Genomic DNA, 27,957 nt, shown 5'->3' with positions numbered 1-27,957 from the left:
CTTTCCATGGTGACATAACCATGAGGTAAAATGATTAATAGATCAATAACAAATAGTTCCAAACCTTTCTGACAATAACAGCTGGTTTTCAGTTTTCCCCAGCCCACTCCCAGACAGTTTAGCAATATTCTTGCTTGAAAAATGTACCTTAGCTAAGAAGCTATTTTGGTTTACTTCTTACCATTTTAATTGAAAACAAACCACACTCAGACCACTCTCAGGCAGTCCTAGAAGAAATCTTGCTAGAGAAAGTTTGTTGCTAAAGCAATTTTTACCTATTTCTAATGGAAATCTATTAGCGTAAGAAACTTAATTGTTACTCTGATATTGATATAAAAATGGCTGCATTGGGCCTTTAAGTATATATCTAACTTCCTTGAGAGGCTTGGAGAGTGAAAGACCTAAGTTAGTTGATATAGACCAAGGATGTCAAACCATTTTTTTTTAGATGGGGGGGACAAATTCAATATACTTTTAAAATGACTAAAACCAAAATGAAACTCACTAATAATCACTGAAATGAAAGCCAGACCGTCAGGGAGCATCGGAAATTCCCAAAACGATGGATAGAGGTTTATTTTTTTACAGATTTTGAGAGCAAGGAAATATTTGTTTATTATTCTGTGCTGCCCTCCAGACCTCGTTGAAGAGCGAATGCGGACCCCGGGGCAAAATGAGTTTGACACACCCTGCTGTACTGCACAATTTAAACGCTTGCCACCCAATCCCCCCTTCTCCAAAACATGTGTAAATATTGGACTATAAATTGTGCCTTCCTGTATTATACTGATGCTCAAATGTTTATTCTATTCTACTGAGCCATTTACTTCATGTTTGTATTTATATATTTAATTATTTATTGTTGTTGCATTGTCGAGAAGGAACCTGCAAGTAAGCATTTCTTTGGACGGTGTATACCATGTGTATCTCGTACATACGGCCAATGAAAACTTGTAGACTAAAGGCATCAAACAGAAAATGTCCAGTTAGATAGAGTCACTAGTATGTGTTCAGCGTTTACGTCAAACCCCTCCACCCTTCGGTGTCAAAACCCAAAAGGAAGTCTTATTAAACATTTTGGTTCGTGATTAAAAGTAGCACAAATTACCGATATTACACTGCACTTGACTTGTCGAATTTGTTTGCTGTGTCGGAATAAAAATGTTTTTTGTTAAGAACGTGTAGTTTCGTGATCCAATGGCAATTTCCATGAAGTTACACCTCAGAATTAATGGAAAGCAAAAGGTACAGTGCTGCATTGGTTTGAATCCTGGCCTACATCTGTGAGAAGATTAGAGAAGGCTTCATTGGTTTGAATCCTGGCCTACATCTGTGAGAAGATTAGAGAAGGCTTCATTGGTTTGAATCCTGGCCTACATCTGTGAGAAGATTAGAGAAGGCTTCATTGGTTTGAATAATGGCCTACATCTGTGAGAAGATTAGAGAAGGCTTCATTGGTTTGAATAATGGCCTACATCTGTGAGAAGATTAGAGAAGGCTTCATTGGTTTGAATCCTGGCCTACATCTGTGAGAAGATTAGAGAAGGCTTCATTGGTTTGAATCCTGGCCTACATCTGTGAGAAGATTAGAGAAGGCTTCATTGGTTTGAATCCTGGCCTACATCTGTGAGAAGATTAGAGAAGGCTTCATTGGTTTGAATAATGGCCTACATCTGTGAGAAGATTAGAGAAGGCTTCATTGGTTTGAATCCTGGCCTACATCTGTGAGAAGATTAGAGAAGGCTTCATTGGTTTGAATCCTGGCCTACATCTGTGAGAAGATTAGAGAAGGCTTCATTGGTTTGAATAATGGCCTACATCTGTGAGAAGATTAGAGAAGGCTTCATTGGTTTGAATCCTGGCCTACATCTGTGAGAAGATTAGAGAAGGCTTCATTGGTTTGAATCCTGGCCTACATCTGTGAGAAGATTAGAGAAGGCTTCATTGGTTTGAATCCTGGCCTACATCTGTGAGAAGATTAGAGAAGGCTTCATTGGTTTGAATAATGGCCTACATCTGTGAGAAGATTAGAGAAGGCTTCATTGGTTTGAATAATGGCCTACATCTGTGAGAAGATTAGAGAAGGCTTCATTGGTTTGAATCCTGGCCTACATCTGTGAGAAGATTAGAGGCTTCATTGGTTTGAATCCTGGCCTACATCTGTGAGAAGATTAGAGAAGGCTTCATTGGTTTGAATCCTGGCCTACATCTGTGAAAAGATTAGAGAAGGCTTCATTGAGAGTGGTTGAACAAGGCAGTGTAGAAAAGGCTTCTGCATTTTGGAAATAGCTTGTTTAGGTATTGCTTTACATGTAATCTGTCCAATAAAGTTCTCGCAACACATTCCAAAAAACACTCCATAAAACCTACATAGTTTTACTAAGCCAATTAGGTATATGTAGAATGTCACATATTATAAATCACATACTGACCTACATAATAAAGACACTCTAAGGCTTCAGAAATACTATGTCATGTTTATGTGGTGCGTATGACTGCATCATGACTCCTTAACAACATGTACATGTAAATCCATACCTTTCCTTTAACAAGACACAAATATGTGTGAGAAGGTTATTCCCTACAATGGCTCCAGTATTCCCCAGGCTTTTAGCTGCCCATCTTTACATTATTCCTGTTCCATCCCTCAAATTAAAGGTTATTGTTGAAATTCTACTAAAAATATCATTAACTGGGGCACATGAAGGCTTGAGGTTTTCATAAACGTGAGCACTATTTTTTAACATAACAAGGCGTGGTTTCTGGTGCACTTGTTAACTGACATTTACAAAATGTGTAGCCTAAGACCTGTGCAAGGCCACCAGGGATATCTATATCAATCAAAATCAATCCTATTGAAGGCAGAAGCAGAGGGCATTCAGTGGAGCAATGGGCACCAATGTGCGTGCGATACACACTATAGGCGTGACAGACAAGGAGATCCAGCCTCCTCCTGAAACAGCACAATAGACGACAAATGTAGAACCACCACACACACACACACGGCTGCTAAGGGGAGAACGGCTCATAATAATGACCGGAACAGAGCAAATGGAATGGCATCAAACACATGGAAACCATGTATTTGATACCATTCCACTGATTCTGCTCCAGTCATTACCACAAGCCCTCCTCCCCAATTAAGATGCCACCAACCTCCTGTGACACACTGAAAACCTCAGTACAGGTAAACAAGAACCAAGTGTGGCTCTATCCCTTGACACAACAACCTCGACCTAACCAATAGGAGGCAGGAGGCAGCAATGGTGGGCGTGTCCAGGAGTCGTAGTTCCTTAGTTAGACCCAATGAGGAGCTGGAGTCATCAGCGAGAGGATAGAAATACCTTGGGCTCTAGAGTGATGGACCAGGCCTCAGATCAAGTGGATACCATATTCACATGCTAATCTATGTGCCAAGGCTCCCTGGCTTGGTGGAGGAATCCACCACCTTGGCATGGATACTAGCTTAACATAATTTCATATGTACTAAATGGCCAGTAGCAGTGGTGGCTCTCTGTGTATTACATAGCTATGTCTCTGTGTCAGTAAGGAAGTCCCTGGTGAAGGCAGCCATCTTGGTTTGTTAGGTCTCAGGGTTGATGGCTGTAGTCATGGTCGCCGTCTTCATGTACTGTGTGAAGATGGCATCAAAGGCCTCATCCCTGTGGATCATGGCACCAAACACCAACGGCTGAGAGAGAGAGAACGAAAGAAAGAGTTAGAAAAGTAGACAGATGTAGAGTGACAAGCCGAGAGGAAAGGAGGGTGGAAGATCACAGATCAACTTATTAATAGTATATTGACCAACAGTATCAGACCTAAATAGAGAGAAAACTTGGTCTAAAATAGACTGTCCATAAGTGTTCCTACCTTCTGGGTGGACGGTGTTGCTATGGAGATTCCCATTCCAGACCCAGGCAGTACAGACAAGACTTTGTACTGTGGGACAAAAAACCCACAGATAAACAACATTTACATTCTACTGCAGAAGTACATTTTTAGAAACCAATGAAATTGAGACATTGGACAGAAGGTGGAGCAAAGATGAAGACACCCACCTTCTGAATATCAGTGATGTCAATCAGTTTGATGACTTTATTCTTTTTAGAGGAGTTTGACCTGGAGCTTGAGCTTTCAAAGCAAAGGTAACTGGCGATGGATAGAAAACACGTAATAAGCATGGAGAAGTAGGCCAATACAATACACAAACTAACACAAACAATACAACACGATGCCAAGTGTGATTTCTACATGTGACAGTTAGGTATAGGCAGTAGATGGCTTACTTTTCAGTGACAAAGAGCACCCCATTACGGATGTAGTCAGTGGGACTCTTCCTGTCCCTGTTGATCAAGCAGCATCGCCAGCCATTCTCACACACTGCCAACAAAACCAATCAAGACACACGCAAAAGTCTGCCACATTGCCAACACACACAGTCAATATTCCTGGTTTCACAGCTTGCACTGTCCCAACATAACACAATGAATAAACACTAAGTTCATCATCAACTATGGAAACAGGGTCAACATGTAACAGGGGAGGAAGCTGGCCAGGCACAATGTAGCTGTCGCTGCTGACGTTTATTCTGCAGCGCTCTAACAACCTGCTAGAGGGCGCTCATCCTCGGATAGATTGAAGACCTCATGGAAAGAACCCTTCTTAGTATTGTAGACCCTGCCAGTCTGTTCCTCTAGACTGATACCGCATGCTAGGCCTGTCCCTAGACTCCCACGAGCTACCGCCGGCTGAATCTAAAAGAGAAACAGAGAGTGGGGAAAAGGAGGGAGGGAGAGAGGGATGGACGGAGGGAGAGAGGGATGGACAGAGGGATGGACAGAGGGAGAGAGGGATGGACAGAGGGAGAGAGGGATGGTGGACGGAGGGAGAGAGGGATGGTGGACGGAGGGAGAGAGGGATGGTGGACGGAGGGAGAGAGGGATGGACAGAGGGAGAGAGGGATGGACAGAGGGAGAGAGGGATGGACAGAGGGAGAGAGGGATGGACGGAGGGAGAGAGGGATGGACGGAGGGAGAGAGGGATGGACGGAGGGAGAGAGGGATGGACGGAGGGAGAGAGGGATGGACGGAGGGAGAGAGGGATGGACGGAGGGAGAGAGGGATGGACGGAGGGAGAGAGGGATGGACGGAGGGAGAGAGGGATGGACGGAGGGAGAGAGGGATGGACGGAGGGAGAGAGGGATGGACGGAGGGAGAGAGGGATGGACAGAGGGAGAGAGGGATGGACGGAGGGAGAGGGATGGACGGAGGGAGAGAGGGATGGACGGAGGGAGAGAGGGATGGACAGAGGGAGAGAGGGATGGACAGAGGGAGAGAGGGATGGACAGAGGGAGAGAGGGATGGACAGAGGGAGAGAGGGATGGACAGAGGGAGAGAGGGATGGACAGAGGGAGAGAGGGATGGACAGAGGGAGAGAGGGATGGACAGAGGGAGAGAGGGATGGACAGAGGGAGAGAGGGATGGACAGAGGGAGAGAGGGATGGACAGAGGGAGAGAGGGATGGACAGAGGGAGAGAGGGATGGACAGAGGGAGAGAGGGATGGACAGAGGGAGAGAGGGATGGACAAAGGGAGAGAGGGATGGACAGAGGGAGAGAGGGATGGACGGAGGGAGAGAGGGATGGACGGAGGGAGAGAGGGATGGACGGAGGGAGAGAGGGATGGACGGAGGGAGAGAGGGATGGACGGAGGGAGAGAGGGATGGACGGAGGGAGAGAGGGATGGACGGAGGGAGAGAGGGATGGACGGAGGGAGAGAGGGATGGACAGAGGGAGAGAGGGATGGACAGAGGGAGAGAGGGATGGACAGAGGGAGAGAGGGATGGACGGAGGGAGAGAGGGATGGACGGAGGGAGAGAGGGATGGACGGAGGGAGAGAGGGATGGACGGAGGGAGAGAGGGATGGACGGAGGAAGAGAGGGATGGACAGAGGGAGAGAGGGATGGACAGAGGGAGAGAGGGATGGACAGAGGGAGAGAGGGCAGCATATTAGACCAGGAACAGAGTGTGGGAAGGGAATTAACTAAACCCAAGCAGCGCATGTGCATTATAGCAGACTCACTCAAACCAGCAGCTTGGCTTTGACTTCAGCATCAATCAAAGCTTATTCAGGTGAGCAGTTGTTTGGGAAGCAGTGTATATTGGCTGGGGTGCTTGTAGTGCGTGTTGGGTGCCTTGTTAATGGTGATGTGAATGATAGGGTTGTGGTGTGTCTCATGCAAGGCATGAAGCCATGAACTCATACGGGACCATAATCTTTCACAGTAAAGAATGAAACGCATCAAAAAAGACTAGAAGATAGTGAGACGGTCTGATCATTTTTAGTAAATCTCTCCAGAATACACACACTGGAAAACATAGATAACTATTGATAAGGGATATAAAACAACCTTTAATAATTGTATGTGATTTTATGGGAGTAGATATGATATTATGATAGATATTGCACTAGGAACTAAACTTTTGGCACAAACTACAAATACTATTAATGAACCTATCTTTCCAAAACACATATAAAGCAGTTTCTACCAGTTACTTCCTCACCACACACAAACACTTTAAATATAGGGTTCCTTCTGAAAGTGTCTGAGAACGGATCAAACAGTACCAGTCAAAAGTAACTTAGGCCTGACCAAAACCTCATGAAGCTGATTGAGAGAATGTCTTCACTATTATTCTACAATGTAGAAAATAGTACAAATAAAGAAAAACCCTTGAATGAGTAGGTGTGTCCAAACTTTTGACTGGCACTGTACATTCAAAACACCATTATGGTAAACTCTTATGAGTTCAACTTTGGTTAAACATGCCAAATATTACTTTCAACAGCACTGTGGTAGATGCATTTGTTTAAACTACGGGGCACATTTTGATCCTTCACACACAGTTATCATGGCTCTACTACTGAATTCCAAATGGGCAAGGGGTCAATTTGGAATGCAGCTCATCTCTAATGACACACACAGGTGATGGTGGCGTACACACAGGCACACAAGAACCAAAGTGCACACAATGGTAGCCCTACCTTTTCAAACCCAGAGAGCTGAGAGGGAGAAACAGAAAACTCAGGAGATCAGACATTGACATGAGGGTTCCCACAGTCCCAGCTGCTGTGAACACCCACATGAATAGGGAGGAACTGCGACGATGACACATATCAATATGAAGTGGTTGGTGGCACATTAATTGGGGAGGACGGGCTCGTGTCATGACTGGAGCGGAATAGGTGGAACGGAATCAAATACATCAAACACATGGTTTGATGCAACTCCATTTACGCCGTTCCAGACATTATTATGCGCCGTCCTCCCCTCAGCAGCCTCCACTGGTGTACACCTATGCACATAAACACTGAGTGAACAAAACATTAAGAACACCTGCTCTATCCATGACAGACTGACAAGGTGAATCCAGGAGAAAGCTATGATCTCTTTGATGTCACTTGTTAAATCCACTTCAATCAGTGTAGATTAAGGAGGGGAGACAGATTAAAGAAGGATTTTTAAACCTTGAAACAATTGAGATATGTAATGTGTATGTGTGCCATACAGAGGGTGAATGGTCAAGAGAAAAGTTGCCTTTGAACAGGGTATGCTATTAGGTGCCAGGCGCACCGGTTTGTGTCAAGAACAACAACGTTGCTGGGTTTTTCACGCTCAACAGTGTGTGTATCAAGAATGCTCCACCACTCAAAGGACATTCAACCAACTTGACACAACTGTGGGAAGCATTGGAGTCAACATGGGCCAGCATCCCTGTGGAGCGCTTTCGACACCTTGTAGAGTAAATGCCCCGAGGAATTGAGGCTGTTCTGAGGGCAAAATGGGGTGCAACTCAATATTAGGAAAGTGTTCCTAATGTTTTGTATACAATACAGAAAGATACAGTTGAAGTCGGAAGTTTATATACACCTTAGCCAACTATATTTAAACTCAGTTTTTCACAATTCCTGACATTTAATCCTAGTAAAAAATACCCTGTCTTAGGTCAGTTAGGATCACCACTTTATTTTAAGAATTTGTGAAATGTCAGAATAATAGAAGAGAGAATGATTTATTTCAGCTTTTCTTTCTTTCATCACATTCCCAGTGGGTCAGAAGTTTACATACACTCAATTAGTATTTGGTAGCATTGCCTTCAAATTGTTTAACTTGGGTCAAACGTTTCGGGTAGCCTTCCACAAGCTTCCCACAATAAGTTGGGTGAATTTTGGCCCATTTCTCCTGACAGAGCTGGTGTAACTGAATCAGGTTTGTAGGCCTCCTTGCTCACACACGCTTTTTCAGTTCTGCCCACAAATTTCTACAGGATTGAGGTCAGGGCTTTGTGATGGCCACTCCAATACCTTGACTTTGTTGTCATTAAGCCATTTTGCCACAACTTTGGAAGTATGCTTGTGGTCATTGTCCATTTGGAAGACACATTTGAGACCAAGCTTTAACTTCCTGACTGATGTCTTGAGATGTTGCTTCAATATAGCCACAACATTTTCCCTCCTCATGATGCCATCTATTTTGTGAAGTGCACCAGTCCCTCCTGAAGAAAAGCACCCCCACAACATGATGCTGCCACCCCTGTGCCTCACGGTTGGGATGGTGTTCTTCGGCTTGCAAGCCCCCCCTTTTTCCTCCAAACATAACGATGGTCATTATGGCCAAACAGTTCTATTTTTGCTTCATCAGACCATAGAACATTTCTCTAAAAAGTACGATCTTTGTCCCCATGTGCAGTTGAAAATCCTAGTCTGGCTTTTTTATGGCGGTTTTGGAGCAGTGGCTTCTTCCTTGCTGAGCGGCCTTTCAGGTTATGTCGATATAGGACTTGTTTTACTGTGGATATAGATACTTTTGTACCCGTTTCCTCCAGCATCTTCACAAGGTCCTTTGCTGTTGTTCTGGGATTGATTTGCACTTTTCGCACCAAAGTACATTCATCTCTAGGAGACAGAACGTGTCTCCTTCCTGAGCTGTATGACGGCTGCGTGGTCCCATGGTGTTTATACTTGTGTACTATTGTTTGTACAGATGAACGTGGTACCTTCAGGCGTTTGGAAATTGCTCCCAAGGATGAACCAGACTTGGAGGTCTATAATTAGTTTTCCGAGGTCTTGGCTGATTTCTTTTGATTTTCCCATGATGTCAGGCAAAGAGGCACTGAGTTTTAAGATAGGCCTTGAAGTACACCTCCAATTGGCTCAAATTATGTTAATTAGCCTATCAGAACCTTCTAAAGCCATGAAATAATTTTGTGGATTTTTCCAAGCTGTTTAAAGGCACAGTCAACTTAGTGTATGTAAACTTCTGACCCACTGGAATTGTGATACAGTGAATAATAAGAAATAATCTGTTTGTAAACAATCGTTGGAAAAATTACTTGTGTCATGCACAAAGTAGGTGTCCTAACCGACTTGCCAAAACTATAGTTTGTTAACAAGACATTTGTGGAGTGGTTGAAAAACGAGTTTTAATGACGCCAACCTAAGTGTATGTAAACTTCCGACTTCAACTGTACATGTATTACATACAACAGTATAGAGTCTGAGACATACCCGTCTGGACAGTGTGGTGCCCCCACGCTCCTTCAGCTGTGGGTCTGTGGGCAGGCTGGTCCAGATGATGTGGGGCGTGTCATACTTGTCCCTTAGCTTGGGACAGCTCCTAAACAGGAAGTCGATGATGAAGAACTTGAACCCTGCATACAGCCCTGGAGAGATGGCCCAAGGAAAAGGGATGAGCGGTGGCCCAAGGAAAAGGGATGAGCGGTGGCACAAGGAAAATGGATGAGAGGAGATATCCTCGTGATCCATGGAGGTGTCTCTCCATTTATCTTTTTTCTGTATTTTTCTCAGTGCTTGGAGCATCACTGGGTAGGTGTAGTGGTGAGTCAATCAATGAATCAAATGTATTTACAGATACCCAGCCTAAATCCCCCAAAGAGCAAGCAATACAGAAGCACGGAAAAACTCCCTAGAAAGACAGGAACCTAGGAAGAAACCTAGAGGAACCAGGCTCTGAGCGGTCCTCTTCTGGCTGTGCCGGGTGGAGATTTAAGAGTACATTATTCAAGAAGTTCAAACGTTAATAGATGACAAGCAGGGTCAGACAATAACCATGGAGGATGTTCTGATCTCAGGTCATGCGAGGGTTTTACATATTGTACCAACCCATCATGAAGCCCATGAGTTTGTAGGGTAGGAGACAGGAGCAGATGAAGACCACCCACAGACCGATGTAGAGCTTTTGAGTGATCTCAGGATGCACCCACATGAACAGGCTGAAACACAGGGGCACACAAGGATACAAAGTGTGAAACAAGTTGGTTAGAACCTTAAATAAACTTTGAACACACACAAGTCACTCACTTCTTTATTTTCTCCAGGACATCTGCCATCTTTCCAAATAGATTCTGTGAAGAACACACACATGTGAAAACAGCACACCAGCTTAAGAGAGCAACACCTCACATCGCAAAGTAGATGTCATCGTGACGCCTATCGCACTTTTTTTTCTTCTTTTCTCTCCCCTATTTCGATCTTGTCTCATCGCTGCAACTCCCCAAAGCGCTCGGGAGGTCGAGGCATGCATCCTCTGAAACATGACCCGCCAAACCGTGCTTCTTAACACCCGCCTGCTTAACCCGGAAGCCAGCACCAACAATGTGTCGGAAGCCCATATCTCGCCCTTTCTAAAACAAAAGGTGAAGACATGATCATATCACATGATCACAGCTCACCTGTGCTTTTTGAGCGACATCAAGAACTAACTGGAACTTCTCTGAAACAGTCAGATCCTCCTTTGGTGGATCCTGGGAAAAGATGAAAGTTACATCCAAAACTATTCCCCCCCAATGCAGAAATTGTTCTGGTAACACCCAGTGCCCCCAAATTGGCAAACACTGAATGCGCAAGGGCTTGAGCGGGGGGGGGGGGGGGGGGGGGGTTGTTTTTGGACCCCCTTCCCAAAAGAGGTTTACATCATACACGTCTTACCGCAGGTTCAGAGATCTCCGGCACAATACTCCACTGGATCCTCCAACCTCTGAGAAGAAAACGGAGAGAGACAAGTTTGACTCATTTCACAAGCAGATTACCCATGTCCAAGCAGATTGTAAATTTTTTCCATTGGACAATAGACGATGCACGTTGCAATGAGGTAAGCTACCTGTAAATGAGGTAAGCTACCTGGAAATGAGGTAAGCTACCTGGAAATGAGGTAAGCTACCTGGAAATGAGGTAAGCTACCTGGAAATGAGGTAAGCTACCTGGAAATGAGGTAATTCAAGGACAGCCTGAGAATGGCTAGGAAGAGAAACAAGGGGATGGCCCAACCGTGCCACGCTGCATTCATATAGATCTGTGGAAAAGAGAGGGGTGGGGGAGGAGAGAACAGGTCACACAATCTACCATCTCTAGTCTATAACCCATACCAAGTATGGAACATCTCGTTACTATGCAATACATATTATATACAGTACTCATGCAGATGCCAATAAAGAAAGATATTTTAATGTAAATCTATAAACAAATATATAAATATATATATATATATTTGTGATTTTTGTCTCAGTCTCTGAGACAAAATATACACACACACACACACACACACACACACACACACAAGGTGAGAGATAGAGATATTGATCTTCATTGCTGTGATAGTGTGTGTGTGTACACTCACAATGAAGGCAAAGGTTGACGTATACACGGAGTGCCAGCTGGATAAGGCAAAAAGGTTCTTCTTGAAGTTAGTGACAGGTTTGGCACCTCGCTCTACAGAGGAGTAGAAAGTATTGACCATTAACAAAGCACAATCAGAGACTGAGACAAAAATCATAATTTATTACTACAAACACATTTTTCATATTCCGATTTTCATATTCCGATTATGAATATATTTCAGAATATTCATCAAGATACCCCTGACATAAAGTGTGATTGTTACATCTGGTCCACTAAATGTACAGTACTTACTGAGTCGTCTCATGTTTTCAGTCAATCTGAGGACAGGGGACAAGAGAAAGGGAGTTTGATTCAACTAGAACTCTGCATGACAAAAGCATAAACAAAATGATGTAAGACGAGCACAAACAGAACTAGATATGTTTTGGTGGAGCAAAAGTACAAAATGATCGTGCTGCATTTAGGCATCCTTCATGAGAAAGTATGTGGTGCCTGGAAGAACCTCTTGTCTCAGAAGGTATTTTTGTCTGCCTCTCTATCCCATCTCCCCATCTCTTTCAGCCTCAAAAACTAACATCAAGGCCATTTCAACTGGTGCAGTGAATGCTCCTTCCTTCTCTCCCCCTCCCTCTCTACCCTCTAATCCTCTAATATGTACTTGGATAAAGTTACAGCCAGGATAGTTTAAGTCAGGCTACCCATGACTCCACAGGCATGGTGAACACTGAGTGTTCTCTTCCTCTCTTCCGTCTCTCTTTCTCTCACCCCTCTGTCTATTGTACTTGTATTCAGTACGAATCCCCATGACTCCAGTCTACGTCATTCAGGAGAGGACTGAGAATTGGAGAAAGAATCGGAGCACTAAAAACTGACACGGGGCCAGTTGGTGCAGTTCCACTCAACAAGGTCACTGTATGAACTGAGTAGGGAGAGCTGATCCTTAATCAGTCCTAACAAGCGAAGAACAAAAAAAAGGTCAGCTGCAAAGCCCTCAACCCACCACCAGGGGTCAGACAATACTCCCACTTCCTTAACACCATGGTTACAACCTCTGCTGTGCTGAAAGCCCTGGGATTGGCTGTAGGTTATAATAACAGGCCAATCAGACATCAGGGTGAGCTCATGAGGACAGTAGTTCCCATCATGACTGGCTACTTTACGGAGGGTGCTGATGAATAGCATGCTGACAGACTCTAGGCCCATTACAAAGCCATCAGTTTTATGACCCTTCTCTAAGCAGCATGTACTCTGTCCTCTGAGTCGGTTAACCTGATGACTACAGTGGCTGGCTGGTCGTCCACGCTTATCAAAGGAGAGGAGAGGGGCCGAGGGGAGCAATTACAGAGGAAATTATGAAGTCAGAATCTAGAGTACATCATTTCTCAATGGGAAAGCATTGGTTGTCTGAGGTCGTTGTGGTTATGGGGGCAGTTCTCACCTCTTAGCGCTTAGCGGCTCATCTGGCTCCACCGTGTTCACCTCCGGCTGGAAGCGGAAGTCCTCGATGTACGCTCCAAATCGGTCGTAAAGCCACGTCTGCAGCCGCGAGTACATGGTCTCCTTCTGCTTGTCTGCAGAGGAACCGATTGGATAATGTTAATGTTAGACCTCGTTTTGCTGAATCAAGTCTGTTAGAGCTGGGTTGCAACAAAAGCCTGCACATCCTTTCCAGGACTAGTGTTGGTGACCACTGCCTATACTGTAGGAAATAACCATGTTGTTTGAAATGGAAATACATTTGACTAACTCAACATTTAACTCAACATTACCCGACTTATGCTTGTAGTAGCATCAAATGTTGTGAGCACAACACTACTGTGTTATTTTGGTCAGGCCTAAGTTACCACACCACTGTGTTATTTTGGTCAGGCCTAAGTTACCACACCACTGTGTTATTTTGGTCAGGCCTAAGTTACCACACCACTGTGTTATTTTGGTCAGGCCTAAGTTACCACACCACTGTGTTATTTTGGTCAGGCCTAAGTTACCACACCACTGTGTTATTTTGGTCAGGCCTAAGTTACCACACCACTGTGTTATTTTGGTCAGGCCTAAGTTACCACACCACTGTGTTATTTTGGTCAGGCCTAAGTTACCACACCACTGTGTTATTTTGGTCAGGCCTAAGTTACCACACCACTGTGTTATTTTGGTCAGGCCTAAGTTACCACACCACTGTGTTATTTTGGTCAGGCCTAAGTTACCACACCACTGTGTTATTTTGGTCAGGCCTAAGTTACCACACCACTGTGTTATTTTGGTCAGGCCTAAGTTACCACACCACTGTGTTATTTTGGTCAGGCCTAAGTTACCACACCACTGTGTTATTTTGGTCAGGCCTAAGTTACCACACTTCTGTGTTATTTTGGTCAGGCCTAAGTTACCACACCACTGTGTTATTTTGGTCAGGCCTAAGTTACCACACCACTGTGTTATTTTGGTCAGGCCTAAGTTACCACACCACTGTGTTATTTTGGTCAGGCCTAAGTTACCACACTTCTGTGTTATTTTGGTCAGGCCTAAGTTACCACACCACTGTGTTATTTTGGTCAGGCCTAAATTATTTCAGTTACATCTGTATTTCTTAATCTGGATCAAAGTGTATCCGAACACCTTTCTCTCTTCTCTCACACCACATGCTGTATTATCACTAGTGCACGTCTCTGGAACCAATTAACTAACAGCTCTCTACCAGACACCTCATTCAAATGAATAGTAGCCCGACATCACACCCAATTAAAATAGACAACACTGCTTATTCCCCTTAGACACCTCACATGTGTACCATTAAAATCGGCACCACAGCCTCTCTGTTTGGAATATACAAGAATTAAGAGTGGCTGAGTGGACGAGCAATGTGGTGGTCAGTCTTCCTACAGTAGGCAGACGGGTTGCCTCCCAACTCCCACAATGTTAACATCGGTCTGGGATTTCCGAGACTATGGTGGTGGGTGATTGGAGGGAGAGTCATGACAAACGGTTAAAGTGTTTACGTCTGAGGTCAAGCATACGGCCGCACTCTGAATTCTTACATCTGAAGAAGAATATAAATGCAACATGTAAAGTGTTGGTCCCATGTTTCATGGTCTGAAATAACATATCCTAGAATTGTTCCATATGAACAAAAAGCTTTTTTCTTTCAAATTTTGTACACAAATTTGCTTACATCCCTGTTAGTGAGCATTTCTCCTTCTCCAAGATAATCCAGCCACCTGACAGGTGTGGCATATCAATAAGCTGATTAAACAGCATGATCATTACACAGGTGCACCTTGTGCTGGGGACAAAAGGTCACTAAAATGTGCAGTTTTGTCTCAGCACAATGCCACAGATGTCTCAAGTTGAGGGAGCATGCAATTGGCATGCTGACTGCAGGATTGTCCACCAGAGCTTTTGGCAGAGAACTGAGTGTTAATTTCTCAACCATAAGCCAACTCCAATGTCGTTTTAGAGAAGTTGGCAGTACGTCCAACCGGCCTCACAACCGCAGACCACGTGTATAGTGTTGTGTGGGTGAGCAGTTTGCTGATGTCAACGTTGTGAACAGAGTGCCCCATGGTGGTGGTGGGGTTATGGTATGTGGAGGCATAAGCTACGGACAATGAACACAGCGGATCGATGGCAATTTGAATGCACAGAGATACGGTTACGAGATGCTGAGGCCCATTGTTGTGCCATTCATCCGCCGCCATGACATGTTTCAGCATGACAATGCACAGCCCCATGTCTCAAGGATCTGTACACCATTCCTGGAAGCTTAAAGTGTCCCAGTTCTTCCATGGCCGGCATTCTCACCAGACATGTCACCCATTGAGCATGTATTGGATGCTCTGGATCAACGTGTACGACAGCGTGTTCCAGTTCCCGCCAGTATCCAGCAACTTCATAAAATCTTTGAAATGATTGCATGTTGTGTTTATATTTTTGTTCAGTATACTTAAATCCCTTGGGGACAGACAAGGGCATAACATAGGATGGTATCGTAGTGTGTGTCAATATGGTATGCGACGAATAACAAGTTTGTTCCGAGATCCCAAAAAATTGTCACCGATCATTTGGACAATTTCAGGTGTTCGCATCTTTTGTTTTAGAAATGGGACATTTGGCCCATGCTTTGGCTGAGGGTTTCCGTTTAAGGTGGTGGAGACATTACTAGTGTCATTAGTATCTTATCTCATAATCTAATCTGAAGCAATTACGCCAGATTTTTGTTCTGGGTTTCCGAGAATAGCAGATACCTGAATAAATTGGCTGACAAGAAAAGTAAGCAACCATTGTAGTTGGGGCAAGACTTTCAGGTAAATGGAATTTCTAGGGCAGTCCCAGACATTCTTCATACCGTGAAACATCTTATTCACTACAGCATGCAGTAGGCCTACATAATGCATTTTTATGAACCATACTAGCCTATTTCTTGTGAGGGAGGGACAACACCCACTTGAGGAGTTAAAGCAGCCACTAGCAGTACAAAGAAAGCCTCATTTGAAAACCAGGCTGACTGAATTAAGTGGAGAACCCTGGTGTGAGAAAATCTGGATTTGAGCATGGTCACAGGGGAGTAGAAAGGCAAATGTTCCACAGTCACATTCATACACCTTATAGAAATGTGTGACATTCCCTACAGAGAGAGAGAGGGATGCAACGCAATTCATCACACATTCCTCTTCCTCCTGTCCCCACACCTTCACTGGAGCACTCCCACTTACACACACTTCCTGTTTGTGCTGCGTGTTGCACACACGCACAAGCACGCAAGCGATGTACAAGCGTAAGTGGCACACACACACACACACACACACACACACACACACACACACACACACACACACACACACACACACACACACACACACACACACACACACACACACACACACACACACAGGGGAAGAGGCGAGAGATTGTTTTTTGATGGGTTGCGAGCAGAGAGGCTAAGAAAAGCACATCGCTTCAACTCTAACTCCCACACAGAGAAGCCGAGCCCTGAGATTCAGAGAGCTGAAAAGATGAGACGAGTCACTCATTCAACTCTTCTCCATTCCGAGGCCTTATTAGACAGGTCATGGGAATTTGAAATGGTGAGCGAGGTGGAGTGTTAAGGCGCTGGTGGCCTCTGTCTAATGACATACATTCTAAAGATTTGTGAATGAGCTCATCGGTCATGATTCAAATAACCTGTGCGTATCTTTAGCTATCTACAGTATGTACCCGTTTCTGGCTGACCTGTACTGTTGGCGGTGGGAGCTGCAGTTGTTGCTCTGGGTGGCTGTGGTGCGGAATCTTCTGGTCTAGGAACAGGAGAGACGAAGCATTAGTAGTAGGTAGAGCATTAACCATGGCTTCAGAAAAACACACTACCTTATTGAGACATTATTGTGCCAGACAAGTGAATGCAAAATGATTCATAACAATATTGGTTTCACTTATCAGTGATCACAAAGGAAAATAAATGAGACGTCATCTTAACGTTTTTTTCTAGCCTTCAAAGGATTGACACAGAGATTTTTCCATATAAAACAAATGGAGACTTCACAGACACAGATGTGATTTATACTTAGACATATGACATTAGAGACCTTTGGGTTTAGTGTTACAAAGCCTAGGGTATTGAGGGAGTCACTACGTGCATGAATGCTTATTGGCAGCCTGGCTCGGCTTCTTGACATATTCCCATACCCAACTCAAGGAGAGGCTCTATTTTTAACAGGGACAAGACATGGAGACCGACACACAAAAACACACAGGGGACGACACACACAGGGACCGACCGATCAACAAACACACACACGGACCGACCAACACACACACAGGGACCAATCGACACACACACACATTGACCTACATATATACACACACACACACAGGGACCGGCCGACCCACACGCACAGTGACCGGCCGACCCATGCGCACACACACAGCGACCGACACACGCGCGCACACACACACACACACACACACACACACACACACACACACACACACACACACACACACACACACACACACACACACACACACACACACACAGGGGACCGACCGACCGACCGACCGACCGACACACACACTGACCCACATATATATACATATATACAAACACACACACACACACAGGGACCGGCCAACACGCGCACAGGGACCGACACGCGCACACAGGGACCAACACGCACACACACACAGTGACCGCAAACACACACAGTGACCGATTAATCGGAATGGCTGATTAATTAGGGTCCATTTCAAGTTTTCATAACAATTGGAAATCGGTATTTTTGGACACCGATTTGGCCGAATTTAAATTTAGAAAATGTACACCTTCATTTAACCTTTATTTAACTAGGCAAATCAGTTAAGAACACATTCTTATTTTCAATGACGGCCTAGGAACGGGGGATTAACTGCCTCGTTCAGAGGCAGAATGACAGATTTTTACCTTGTCAGCTCGGGGATTCAATCTTGCAACCTTACAGTTAACTAGTCCAACACTCTAACCACCTGATTACATTGCACTCCACGAGGAGCCTGCCTGTTACGCGAATGCAGTAGAAGCCAAGGTAAGTTGCTAGCTAGCCTTAAACTTATCTTATAAAAAACAATCAATCATAATCACTAGTTAACTACACATGGTTGATGATATTACTAGTTTATCTAGCGTGTCCTGCGTTGCATATAATCGATGCGGTGCGTATCGTTGCTCCAATGGGTACCTAACCATAAACATCAATGCTTTCTTAAAATCAATACACAGAAGTATATATTTTTAAACCTGCATATTTAGCTAAAAGATATCCAGGTTAGCAGGCAATATTAACCAGGTGAAATTGTGTCACTTCTCTTGCGTTCATTGCACGCAGAGTCAGTGTATATGCAACAGTTTGGGCCGCCTAATTTCCCAGAATTTTACGTATTTATGACATAACATTGAAGGTTGTGCAATGTAACAGGAATATTTAGACTTAGGGATGCCACCCATTAGATAAAATACGGAACGGTTCCTATTTCACTGAAAGAATAAACGTCTTGTTTTCGAGATGATAGTTTCCGGATTCGACCATATTAATGACCTAAGGCTCGTATTTCTGTGTGTTATTATGTTATAATTAAGTCTATGATTTGATATTTGATAGAGCAGTCTGACTGAGCGGTGGTAGGCAGCAGCAGGCTAGTAAGCATTCATTCAAACAGCACTTTCGTGTGTTTGCCAGAAGCTCTTCGCTGTGCTTCAAGCCTATCAACTCCCGAGATTAGGCTGGTGTAACCGATGTGAAATGGCTAGCTAGTTAGCGGGGTGCGCGCTAATAGCGTTTCAAACGTCACTCACTCTGAGGCTTGGAGTAGTTATTCCCCTTGCTCTGCATGGGTAACGTTGCTTCGAGGGTGGCTGTTGTCGTTGTGTTCCTGGTTCGAGCCCAGGTAGGAGCGAGGAGAGGGATGGAAGCTATACTGTTACACTGGCAATACTAAAGTGCCTATAAGAACATCCAATAGTCAAAGGTTAATGAAATACAAATGGTATGGAGAGAAATAGTCTTATAATTCCTATAATAACCACAACCTAAAACTTCTTACCTGGGAATATTGAAGACTCATGTTAAAATGAACCACCAGCTTTCATATGTTCTCATGTTCTGAGCAAGGAACTTAAATGTTAGCTTTCTTACATGGCACATATTGCACTTTTACTTTCTTCTCCAACACTTTGTTTTTGCATTATTTAAACCAAATTGAACATGTTTCATTATTTATTTGAGGCTAAATTGATTTTATTGATGTATTATTTTAAGTTAAAATAAGTGTTCATTCAGTATTGTTGTAAAAAAAAAATGTTATTATTATTATTATTATTATTTTTTTAATCGCCCGATTAATCGGTATCGGCTTTTTTTGTGCCTCCAATAATCGGTATCGGTGTTGAAAAATCAAACACACACAGGGACCATTCCACACAGGGACCGACCGACCCACACACACACACAGGGACCAACCGACCGACCGACCCACACAGGGACCAACTGACCGACCGACCCACACAGGGACCAACCGACCGACCGACCCACACACAGGGACCAACCGACCGACCGACCCGCACAGGGACCAACCGACCGACCGACCGACCCACACAGGGACCAACCGACCGACCGACCGACCCACACAGGGACCAACCGACCGACCGACCCACACAGGGACCAACCGACCGACCGACCCACACAGGGACCAACCGACCGACCGACCCACACAGGGACCAACCGACCGTCTGACCGACCGACCCACACACAGGGTGTGTGCTCATCGCTCATGGAGCCCAACGTCCTTTCCAACCGCTCCGCTAAAAGCCGCTCCTCACTCACAGGAAAATAAACTCCCGCTCCATTCATTAAAAATCCCAAAGTAACCATCTATTTTTGTGACTACCCGGACCTACCATTTGGTTTTGATGTATTGAAACCAAATGAAAAGTATTATAATAAACATGAAAAGGTGAATGTAAGAGCTGATCATTTCAAATAGGCTACATGTCATAGTAAACAGCATATCAACACTCTAAATAGGTCAAGAGCCAGACAAGGAGCCTAAGAAAGAACCAAAATGAATTATTCAGACTATATTATTTCAATTATTTCAAGGCTATAGCTCACAGAGAAATACATTGTGACACACTAGGCTGGTAAGGAGTCCAAGACATTAAGCACTCAGCATTTTAAAAACATTTTGATGTATTAAATCATTATGGTCTATAAACTGTGCATATAAGCTGTGACGTATTTAGAATTAAATACAAATTAAATAAAAAATGCCTTATTACTCATTTTTGCCTTTGAATACATTTTTAGAGTCTGTGGCATGAGGCTCATGCGATGGTGCCTGGAGAGCCGGCCAGCAGCGGAGAATATCCTCTCCACACTTGCAGAGCCACTCGTGAGGCTAAACACCCTTTTTGGCCAAGCTTGCCAGGCTGGGTAGGGATGCATGTTTTTTTAATTATTTTTGTTTTATTATTTATAGGCCTCTATGTTTGTATAATTCAATCAAAACCGAAAGCTCCTTGAAAGTTGGAATATTCCAGGCCTATTGGGACAAAAAATATATATATTATGGCCTATTGTATAGATAATAGAACAAAAATGAAGGAAACTTAAGAGAAAAGATTTTTTGTTTATAAATACATTGACACCATTATCTATTAATTAGCTACCCACCTCGTTCCTTTCTTTTGAAACTGTCTTTTCAGATTCCACAATGATTCTTTAGTTGTGGACATTACATCACCGCACTCCCCCACTTGGTCCTCATCTTCGGAAGTCACTTTGATTTTGCATCTGTGTATTTTATCAGTTTCTTTATGAAAATATTTAGCGAACTCCATGACATTAGCTAAAACAAGGGGCTATAGCAGCACACAACTAGACTACAAATGCACGCTGGGCCGGGCATGCCCTGAGCTGGTGATGTGAACGCTACTGAAGCGGGCAAGAAGGCCGACGCTCCAGCCTTTGGAAATCTCGCTCAGCGCTCCAGTCAAATCGGGAACGCTCCGCTCACACAGGGGCCGACACACACAGGGGCCGACACACACAGGGGGCGACACACACAGGGGGCCGACACACGGAAGCCAGCAGTAGAGCGTCTGCGTACACGCCTCTTACCTCGTTTTGAGAACTTCTAAGTTCAGTTTTTGTTCCAAGTCCAGCCTTTTCGATCTCTCTTTCTCCAGCTCCTGTTTCAGTGTCTCTACATTGGTTTCTTCTCTAAGTTTCCTCAACTCCTCCTCTGAAAAATAGAGCAATTAAAGCCCATAAGTTTGGCTCAGCCAACACACATTTCTGACTGTTACCACCGTGGTCCTGGTGGGTCACTGCCACAGGCACCTATGCAAACTTGTCAATCTTAAGTCACCGATATTGATCAATTAGCACAGTTGATGAGGTTACCGGTAAAATCAGATGCGGTGCCTGGTTGGAACTAAAATAAGTACAAGCTGAACTTTAGGAACAGGGTTGCCTAGCCCTTGGAACAGACATGTTTGCCCATAATTATGTTTACAGTCCCCAAAACATTGAGATGTTATTTGACCGAGCAGAGAGGGGAAAGGTAAGATGAAGTAAACCTTGTCTCATTCAGAACCGGTTGGAAGTCATTAAAAATGTATGTCGCACAGAGTTCTGCCAGAGAACACCTCAAACTACTTTATCACTGTAATTGAACTAAGACCGTAGACAGAGTGAAATGTCCTTTTCATAAGGAATGTTCCCCCCATGACCACAGTATAACATACAGAAAACAATGGCTCTCAAGTAGACTCTTTTTCTCATTCTGTACTTCTGTAATCAGCAAGATAAATAATTATTTGATTGGATTTTAAAGCGGTGGGTGAAAGCAATTAGAACGAGGTAGACTGGTAGGCAACAGGGTACCGACTATGTCAACTGTCTTGGTCTGTCAATCAGTTGACCGAGGAGAACGCCACGGGCCGGAGGCTAAAAAAAGCAGTCACTTCCAGACCAGCTTGTAGTCCTTTAGTTTTAGCATTACAAGACGTTAGATTGGACCTCTGCAGAACAGATTTGGTCAGGCAAGGCATCTCGAGTATGTGTGGCATTATTTAAAAATGGCTTACTTCTCACGAGTCTGCTCCTTTAGCGGTTGGCATTAAAAGGGAACATTCTCATAAACCCATTCCATAATGTGTCAACTGTGACGTATAGGCCAACTCTGGTCCACTTTGCAACTCATGATTCAGTTGGCGAGAGGGGGACAGAGAAGAGGTGTAAAATAATGGAGGGAGATATTAGTGAAAAAATAAGACCAAGGCTGAGAGAGATACTAAGGAGGAGGGGAAGGAGAGGACAGCTGAGAGGAAAGAGTTAGTGCAGGAGAAAGAGAAATTAGAAAGAGCTAGTATTTGCAGCTACTGGATGGCCCCCAATCTGTTCACTGTACTGGGAGAAAGTTCACCTCGCCAGCTCAACACCAAAGGAAATTGATAAAGGACCTACTAGAGGGAATGATTGATACCGGTGGTAAAGTTCTAGGTTGAGCAAGACCGGAGCTTGAACGTGACTGCATGCCTGTTTTAACAGCTTAGTGTTGTTACCAGCTTACCACAAGGTTACCTGGGACAACAGCAGCCTGGTTAATAATTGAATACAGCTAGAGCCTGCTGCAACGAGGGTCACTGTCTTAACCCTCTAAGCTGGGGGGGGGGGGGGGGGTTCTAAGCTAACATATGGAATTGTTTAAAGATGGTCATACCAAGGATTATTTAGCTAGTCAATTTCGATTTTTAAGACCCCTTAATGAAGAAAGAAATATATATACACACATTTATTGGAGGAAACATTGAATTTGGCATTAATGCTATTAGCCAATAGAAACACACCAAATAACAGATTCAATACATCGAACAGATAGTTCCCCCCCAAAAAAATCTAAAGGAAGATTGTTCTGAAGTGTCGGTCCTATATCTCTCAGATATAAGAAAGATCAGGAAACAATGTCATTTTTTAAAGTATTAAATCATTTTTTCCCCATACATTTATCCCTTCATTTTAGGCACTAAACTATCTCGATATACACTTCCATTCATTTTTATAAACCGGTACCGGGGACCTTCAGACAAGTCTTGTGAGGCTTGTGGGCGTCCTACAGCACCCTGGCGTTCGTGAGAGTCTCATCTGTCAATAGAGGATCATAATATAGTTTGTAGGGCAAACTGTTCGGACGCTAGACGTTTCGTAACAAGACCAATTTTTGGGATGTCCCATGGTCTAACAAACGCCGCTCTAGTTCTGCCACCTTTCACCGCAGATGCAGAAGGGCGATATCGGTGGATACGGTGGCTTGAAACGCAGACCATGCAGAAAAAGATCTCTAGCTTAAACAGACAGATTTTGATGGGGATATTTTTATTATGTTAATTAGATTTCAGCAGGGATGCAGAAATTGTAGGCTGAGGGTTTTAAAGACACACTTTCTAACCTGACCAAGCTAAAATAATGATACAGGGGATGAGGCTTATCATTGTTGTTGTGTGTTTGGCAGTTACTGTACAGCTTTCAAATGTTACTGTATCATTTACAGTTGAAGTCGGAAGTTTACATACACCTTAGCCAAATACATTTAAAATCAGTTTCACAATTCCTGACATTTAATCCTAGTAAAAATTCCCCGTTTTAGGTCAGTTAGGATCAACACTTTATTTTAAGAATGTGAAATGTCAGAATAATAGTAGAGAGAACGATTTATTTCAGCTTTTATTACTTTCATCACATTCCCAGTTGGTCACAAGTTTATATACACTCAATTAGTATTTGGTAGCATTGCCTTTAAATTGTTTAACTTGGGTCAAACGTTTTGGGTAGCCTTCCACAAGCTTCCCACAATAAGTTGGGTGAATTCAGACCCGGATGTCCTAGCCGTGTCTGAATCCTGGCTCAGGAAGGCCACCAAAAATCCTGAAGTTTCCATCCCTAACTATAACAATTTCCAAACAGATAGAACTGCCAAAGGGGGCAGGGTTGCAATCTACTGTAGAGATAGCCTGCAGAGTTCTGGCTTACTATCCAGGTCTGTGCCCAAACAATGAGCTTCTACTTTTAAAATAATTTATTAAAAAAATGTTGACCACCTTCTGCCCCAGCTGTGCCCTGGACACCATATGTGAATTGATTGCCCCCCATCTATCTTCAGAGCTTGTGCTGTTAGGTGACCTAAACTGGGACATGCTTAACACCCCGGCCATCCTACAATCTAAGCTTGATGCTTTCAATCTCACACAAATTATCAATGAACCTACCAGGTACAACCCCAAATCCGTAAACACGGGCACCCTCATAGATGTCATCCTAATTAACCTGCCCTCCAAATACACCTCTGCCGTCTTCAACCAGGATCTCAGCGATCACTGACTCATTTCCTGCGTCCGTAATGGGTCTGTGGTTTGACCACCCCTCATCACTGTCAAACGCTCCCTAAAACACTTCTGCGAGCAGGCCTTTCTAATCGACCTGGCCCGGGTATCCTGGAAGGATATTGACCTCATTCCGTCAGTAGAGGATTACCTCACCATCTTAAATAAGCATGCCCCATTCAAAAAATGTAGAACCAGGAACAGATATAGCCCTTGGTTCACTCCAGACCTGACTGCCCTTGACCAGCACAAAAACATCCTGTGGCGTACTGCATCAGCATCGAATAGCCCCCGCGATATGCAACTTTTCAGGGAAGTTAGGAATCAATATACACAGGCAGTTAGGAAAGCAAAGGCTAGCTTCTTCAAACAGAAATTTGCATCCTGTAGCACAAAATCCAAAAAGCTCGAACACTGTAAAGTTGCCCCCAAGGATGAACCAGACTTGTGGAGGTCTACAATTTTTTTTCTGAGGTCTTAGCTGATTTCTTTTGATTTTCCCATGATGTCAAGCAAACAGGCACTTTGTTTGACGGTAGGCCTTGAAGTACATCCACAGGTACATGTCCAATTGACTCAAATTATGTCAATTAGCTTATCAGAAGCTTCTAAAGCCATGACATTTTTTGAAATTTTCCAAGCTGTTTAAAGGCACAGTCAACTTAGTGTATGTAAACTTCTGACCCACTGCAATTGTAATACAGTGAATTATAAGTGAAATAATCTGTCTGTAAACAATTGTTGGTAAAATTACTTGTGTCATGCACAAAGTGGATGTCCTAACCGACTTGCCAAAACTATAGTTTGTTAGCAAGAAATTTGTGGAGTGGTTGAAAAACGAGTTTTAATGACTCCAACCTAATTGTATGTAAACTTCCGACATCAACTGTACATTACAAAAAGTATTATTTTCACATGACTAGTGAAATTCACTCTACAGTGGATGGTTAATTTCATTACCTTATGAAAACATGCTAATAAGAAATTACATTCACATTTTGTACACAGCTGGAAAATATACATTTTCAGATATTTCCTGTACCTATCACACAACATCAAGCTAATTGGAAAATCTGCCACCATAGCAACACAACCTATGACACCCTCTGCGGAATGTTTGCAAGTTATAAATATTCAAGTGTTCCCCTTGATGAATGAGGAACAAAATTGAGCATAGCCGCCCGTCCACCTTAGCAGGGCATTGACATCATGGCTAAGTTCTCCTGTCATCATAGTTACGCTGTTTTAGGATTTCCCCAGCTTCACACAAAAGAGCAAAAAGCCCCGTTGTTCACATCAATTCCCAACCGTCTTGTAAACGACAACTTCAGCCCAGAAACCAAGGAGCTGATCAAGGCCTAGGTGATCGTTCTTCATTTAAGCATCTGAATAGTATGAGTCATCTGAAGGCAGAAAACAGGTTCTTACTCTTTAGCGCATCCACATCCTGATCTATCGTTTGTTTCCTGCTACATCAACTGTGACTGGACCACCATGAGACTGGTGTAAACCACATCCTCTTCCCGCTACATCAACTGTGACTGGACCACCATGAGACTGGTGTAAACCACATCCTCTTCCCGCTACATCAACTGTGACTGGGCCACCATGAGACTGGTGTAAACCACATCCTCTTCCCGCTACATCAACTGTGACTGGGCCACCATGAGACTGGTGTAAACCACATCCTCTTCCTGCTATCACATGGCACGGAAGTATGTGAATGTACTGAACGTAACTGACATGTTGAATCCATTTCAAAGATGGCCCGTCATCAAACCAAAAAACGCTTTCTAAAAAGAGAACTACCTCTTGTTGAGCGAGACGATGTTCACGCCATTCTCTTGATAGTGAAATGCTTTTCAACAAAATAAAGCTACATGAATTTCCTCTCAAAGAGGACTAAAGAACTATCAAGGATAAAAGTGCATTCCTGTAGAGAAAACCCATAAGAACCTAAAACAACTATACTCAAACTATCCAATCAAAGGTGGATGTAAATAAATGTATGGCTAGTATAGATATTAGATATTCTCCTCAGATGTGAAACTGGAGTGTGTTGAAGTCTTTGTATTTCATTAAGGATCCCCATTAGTTTCTGCCAAGGCAGCAGCTACTGTTCCTGGGGTGTAGCAACATTAAGGCAGTGTCCTCCACTCTAACAGACGAGCTCTCCCTCTTAGCCTCCAATTCTCAACTTCACCAATGGGTTTGGCCCCCATGAAGCCCTACTGTACAAGGCCTTTTCAGGTCATCACCTCAGTCATAGAGAAACAGACTGCTTTTTCTCAATGAGTGCCGTACGGCATGCTAACCTGCTAACCAGTAGCTGCAGAGCCAGGAGGGAGAATAGGAAGCCACGTATGCCCCGGATAACCTAGTTATGTAAGTCAAACATTTGCATAGAGGCCTTTATTTAACAATGTGCCAGAGAGCATCCTCTCATTATCACATGCATGGCTTCCCATGCCTGGCCAAGCCTCTGGACATGGGGACTGTTGGGGGGACAGGGCACTCAGTTACCACAGTCCTGTGTATGTTTCTACAACAGCGAGTGTTTTAGTAGCCAAATAGGCCCATATCTAAGACATTTAATCTCACTTCAGATTTTTCTGAGCCAGCGGTTGGTTTTAGTTGTTGTACCAAGTTTCTAATATAACTGAAATGTATCTCCGACTTTCTGAAATGTATCTCCGACTTTCTGAATTCTGCTATCTCACAGTGCCTTGTTTTGGCTCTGCCAACACAAGACAATTTTTCTTAACGTCTCCAACACGCTGTTGAGGTCGCTCTCGTCTTTTATCATAGTATAGTAAATGTCCAACTGTCAGTTTCACTGGACACCTACTGGTATGTTAAGGGAGGTGCTGTATCTTTAACACTGGCTAACAGGGTAAACAAGTTTTTTTACTACCGTTACACAGGCGTGTTAGAGTTCGGTATCTAGCCTGTAATGCTCTACTAGGTAGAATTACAATAGAACACTATGTGAGGTCTTCGCTTCATTCATAAAGCTATGTATTGTTACATATTGGAGGTAGATGACATGAAAAAAATCATACAACCATGAGCAACTGTCCCAGAATCAGTGTCTGACAGACAGGCCTGTGGGTATAAAAATGTGAGTCAACAGACCAATGCCTGCCAGGAAATGCAGCATCACTTCACACCCAAATACTTTCCCCTGAGAAACCTGAGCTGTCTGCCATGCTTCGCAACAAGTAAACAGCGAGTGGGATAACATCTTCAGGCCAGCCTGGAGATTCCTTAGGTATCGCTATGCAACCTCACCCAGGCATTTCACAATGTCACATAGGAGGAGGTGGGCTGATGTGATGTCCCTTGTTCTAGCCTGGAG

At 43.8% G+C, this 27,957-nt stretch overlaps 1 protein-coding gene across 6 annotated transcripts in view; it reads right to left on the bottom strand.

The window, feature by feature from the left end:
* The window catches only part of LOC129855024 (GRAM domain-containing protein 4-like), a 53,198-nt gene that overhangs the window by 1,307 nt on the left and 23,934 nt on the right, over nt 1-27,957 (bottom strand). For 2 of the 6 annotated variants that reach the window (XM_055922266.1, XM_055922268.1), the window contains exons 4-20: nt 21,337-21,460; nt 16,904-16,983; nt 13,134-13,266; nt 11,987-12,012; nt 11,694-11,785; nt 11,278-11,369; nt 11,006-11,054; nt 10,750-10,821; nt 10,379-10,422; nt 10,181-10,290; nt 9,566-9,720; nt 7,043-7,060; nt 4,607-4,754; nt 4,287-4,380; nt 4,059-4,149; nt 3,871-3,939; nt 1-3,691 (exon numbers count right to left, since the gene is read on the bottom strand). The exon at nt 1-3,691 is cut by the window's left edge and continues 1,307 nt beyond it. In XM_055922266.1, coding sequence (XP_055778241.1) covers nt 3,584-3,691; nt 3,871-3,939; nt 4,059-4,149; nt 4,287-4,380; nt 4,607-4,754; nt 7,043-7,060; nt 9,566-9,720; nt 10,181-10,290; nt 10,379-10,422; nt 10,750-10,821; nt 11,006-11,054; nt 11,278-11,369; nt 11,694-11,785; nt 11,987-12,012; nt 13,134-13,266; nt 16,904-16,983; nt 21,337-21,460 — 1,505 coding nt within the window. In that variant the 3' untranslated portion in view covers nt 1-3,583. The remainder of the gene's footprint in view (nt 3,692-3,870; nt 3,940-4,058; nt 4,150-4,286; nt 4,381-4,606; nt 4,755-7,042; nt 7,061-9,565; nt 9,721-10,180; nt 10,291-10,378; nt 10,423-10,749; nt 10,822-11,005; nt 11,055-11,277; nt 11,370-11,693; nt 11,786-11,986; nt 12,013-13,133; nt 13,267-16,903; nt 16,984-21,336; nt 21,461-27,957) is intronic. The other 4 variants (XM_055922269.1, XM_055922271.1, XM_055922270.1 and 1 more) reach the window with 2 other exon arrangements.

The sequence above is a fragment of the Salvelinus fontinalis genome, chromosome 5 (genome assembly GCF_029448725.1).
Source record: "Salvelinus fontinalis isolate EN_2023a chromosome 5, ASM2944872v1, whole genome shotgun sequence".
Lineage (NCBI taxonomy): Eukaryota > Metazoa > Chordata > Actinopteri > Salmoniformes > Salmonidae > Salvelinus > Salvelinus fontinalis.
This window is presented reverse-complemented; position numbering and strand designations above follow the sequence as displayed.